At 36.8% G+C, this 3,871-nt stretch overlaps 1 protein-coding gene across 2 annotated transcripts in view; it reads right to left on the bottom strand.

The window, feature by feature from the left end:
- actl6b (actin-like 6B) overlaps positions 1-3,871 on the bottom strand; it is an 18,274-nt gene that overhangs the window by 5,022 nt on the left and 9,381 nt on the right. For both annotated transcript variants that reach the window (XM_016574582.1, XM_016574583.1), the window contains 3 exons: positions 3,648-3,762; positions 2,234-2,314; positions 2,015-2,110 (listed from right to left, as the gene is read on the bottom strand). In XM_016574582.1, the coding sequence (XP_016430068.1) occupies positions 2,015-2,110; positions 2,234-2,314; positions 3,648-3,762 (292 nt within the window). The remainder of the gene's footprint in view (positions 1-2,014; positions 2,111-2,233; positions 2,315-3,647; positions 3,763-3,871) is intronic.

Raw genomic sequence — 3,871 nt, 5'->3', positions numbered from 1 at the left:
GAGACGGGGATTAGACTGAGATGAGATGAAGATGAGACGGGGATCAGACTGAGATCAGATGAAGATGAGACGGGGATCAGACTGAGATCAGATGAAGATAAGACGGGGATCAGACTGAGATCAGATGAAGATGAGACGGGGATTAGATGAAGATGAGAGGGATCAGACTGAGATCAGATGAAGATGAGACGGGGATCAGACTGAAATCAGATGAAGATGAGACAGGGATCAGAGTGAGATCAGATGAAGATGAGACAGGGATCAGACAGAGATCAGATGAAGATGAGACGGGGATCAGACTGGAATGATGATAGGAAAAAAATGTCAATGCTTTTGCATTCTCTTTTTAAAAAAAAATTGAATTGCATTTACACAAATAACTACTTCTGACTGGTTCATCTCTGATGATTGCACAATGTAGTTTACAAACAGTGATTAAAAAACACTTTAAATTAAATATAGTGTTTTTGTTTGACAGCTGTTTGGGGATTTGTGGATATATTACATGTTACAAAAGTTGTATTTTTGGATCAGTTTAAATTTTTTTCTACATTTTTGTTCCTGAAATCCATCCTTATGCTGGGATCAGCATAATCCTGATTTTTTTGGATCAAATGTATCCTAATCTTACTAAAGGTTTTGAACAACACGAACTAATGATTTGATCAAAACCAAGATTGGATTTTATGATCTAATCCGATTTCAGAATCTGAGGTTTTTATTTTAAACAACCAGTTTTCAAGATTTGATCCAATCTGATAGCTGAAATCTGATCAGATTACTTTTGAACAACTGGCCCATGAAGATCAGACAGAGATAGACCAGACAGGGATCAGATTGAGATCAGACAAGAGATCAGAATGACATTGGATGGAGATCAGACTAAAATCAGATGCAATTAGACTGAGATCAGAGGAGAATCGACTGAAATCAGACAGGGATCAGACGGAGATAAGACAGGGATCAGGCAGAGATCAGACTAAAATTAGAATTAGAGACAAGAATAAAATTAGACAGTGATCAGATGGAGATCTGAGAGAGATAAAACAGAGATCAGATGGAAATCAGACAGAAATTAGAAGAAGATCAGACTGGGATCAGACAGAGATCAGATGGAGTTTAGACAGATTAGACTGAGATCAGGAGAACAGACTGAAATCAGATTGAGATAAGACAGAGAGAGACAAGACTAAAAATAGATGATGATCAGATGGAGATCAGACCAAAATCGAAATAGGATCAGACAGAGATCAGATGGAGTTTAGACAGATATTAGATTGAGATCAGAAAGAGAACAGACTGAAATCAGACAGGGATCAGATTGAGATCAGACAAAGATCAGATGGAAATCAGACAGAGATTGGAAGGATATCAGATTGAGATCAGACACAGAGAGACAAGACTAAAATTAGACAGTGATCAGATGGAGATCTGAGAGAGATAAAACAGAGATCAGATGGAAATCAGAAGAAGATCAGACAGAGATCAGATGGAGTTTAGACAGATTAGACTGAGATCAGGAGAACAGACTGAAATCAGATTGAGATCAGACAGAGAGAGACAAGACTAAAAATAGATGATGATCAGATGGAGATCTGAGAGAGATCAGACCGAAATCGAAATAGGATCAGACAGAGATCAGATGGAGTTTAGACAGATATTAGATTGAGATCAGAAAGAGAACAGACTGAAATCAGACTGAGATCAGACAGGGATCAGATTGAGATCAGACAAATATCAGATGGAAATCAGACAGAGACTGGAAGGATATCAGATTGAGATCAGACACAGAGAGACAAGACTAAAATTAGACGGTGATCAGATGGAGATCTGAGAGAGATCAGATGGAAATCAGACTGAGATCAGATGGAGTTTAGACCAATTAGACTGAGATAAGAAGGAGATCAGACAGAGATTAGACTGAGATCAGACAGGGATCAGATTGAGATCAGATAGAAATCAGACAGAGATTGGAAGGAGATCAGACTGGGATCAGACAGGGATCAGAACTCACCGGCGGTGCTTTCTGAGACAGTTCTCTGTTGAGTCTCTCCGTGAAGCCCTGCAGGAGTGTGTTTCCTCCGGTCACAATCACGCTGCCATACAGACCCTCAACACACACACACACACACACACACACATATGACACACTCGTAGAGAGAGCAGAACATCAGTGGTCCTAATGCTTCAGTGCTCTGCATGTTGACATTCTGTATCGTTTTCTCTCTCTTACCGGCCGGATGTCGATGTCACACATGCCGATGCTGGTAGTGACCACGTGTCCGATGCCCAGCATGGTGTTACCGGACAGACCCTGAGAAGATGAGATCATTAAAATAATTATATGGCAGTATATTCAAATAATTATAAATAATTAAATTCCATAATTCCAGAAATGTATTTTACGCTATTATTACCAATGAATTTGCATGACTTATCTAGTTGTTTGTGATCACAGGGTTATTTTTTTTTTTTTACCCACAAACAGCACTTTCTACTCTATAGAAAGTGTTTTATAGCTTCATATAACTTGAAAATCATTTCTAGTACTTGTTAAAAAGATTTGTATTGATTTTAAAAAATTTTTAAAAATTTATTAATTTACAAAAAATCAAAGAAAAGTACAGAAATAGGGAGCAAAGCGCAGAGCAGTAAGCAAGAACGTAAGCAAGAACGTCCGAACGGTAGCGAAGCCGGAAGCGTGTTACCGGACAGACCCTGAGAAGATGAGATCATTAAAATAATTATATGGCAGTATATTCAAATAATTATAAATAATTAAATTCCATAATTCCAGAAATGTATTTTACGCTATTATTACCAATGAATTTGCATGACTTATCTAGTTGTTTGTGATCACAGGGTTATTTTATTTTTTTTACCCACAAACAGCACTTTCTACTCTATAGAAAGTGTTTTATAGCTTCATATAACTTGAAAATCATTTCTAGTACTTGTTAAAAAGATTTGTATTGATTTTAAAAAATTTTTAAAAATTTATTAATTTACATGACTTTTCAAAAAAATGTTAATAATTTTCATGACTGTTCAGTATTTTTAGTTTCCATAACTTTACGACTTCATTCATTTCAATTTCCTCTTTAGATTTTATCAATTTCCATAACTTTTCAAGATTTTATAAATTTCCATAACGGTTCAAGATTTTATTAAATTCCATAACTTTTCTAGATTTTTCGGCTCTATAACTTTTCAAGATTTTATTCATTTCCATAGCATTTCCAGATTTTATTCATTTCTATAACGTTTCAAGAATTTAGGTATTTCCATAACTTATTTATATTTTATTAATTTCCATATCTTTTCCAGACTATATTAATTTTCATAACTTATGTAGATTTGATTAATTTCCATAATTTTTCAACATTTCATTCATTTCCAAAACTTCTGTAGATTTGATACATTTTCATGACTTTATAAGATTTTGTGACAGGTCTAGAAATCACAGATTTCCAAGACTGTGTGAATCCTGATTAAATGAAATGACATTTGTTCAGGGAATTAACTCAAATAAGGTATGCCTTGATTTTCAGCTTGTTTTTCTCATTTGAGCCCATCTCCTGGCCCTGGGCTCCTGGTTGAGAAGCGCTGATCTGGATGCACTGAAGCAGATCTGATCTAGACTTCACCTTCACATTGGACGGATCGAACAGGCCCTCGGGGATCCGTAACCTCTCGGCTCCGTAATCTGTGCTGTAGCCACTCGGCATCTCATAGTGCACCGTCGGCATCTGAGCGGCAACCCTGAACCAACACAGACACCAGATCAGACACACGAGTGTGTGTGTACGAGAGAGAGAGAGAGAGAGAGTGTGTGTGTTTACGTGTGTGAGTGTGTGTGTGTGTGTGAGAG

Source organism: Sinocyclocheilus rhinocerous, unplaced genomic scaffold (genome assembly GCF_001515625.1).
Source record: "Sinocyclocheilus rhinocerous isolate Xijiao unplaced genomic scaffold, SAMN03320098_v1.1 scaffold2428, whole genome shotgun sequence".
NCBI classification, from domain to species: Eukaryota; Metazoa; Chordata; class Actinopteri; order Cypriniformes; family Cyprinidae; genus Sinocyclocheilus; species Sinocyclocheilus rhinocerous.
This window is presented reverse-complemented; position numbering and strand designations above follow the sequence as displayed.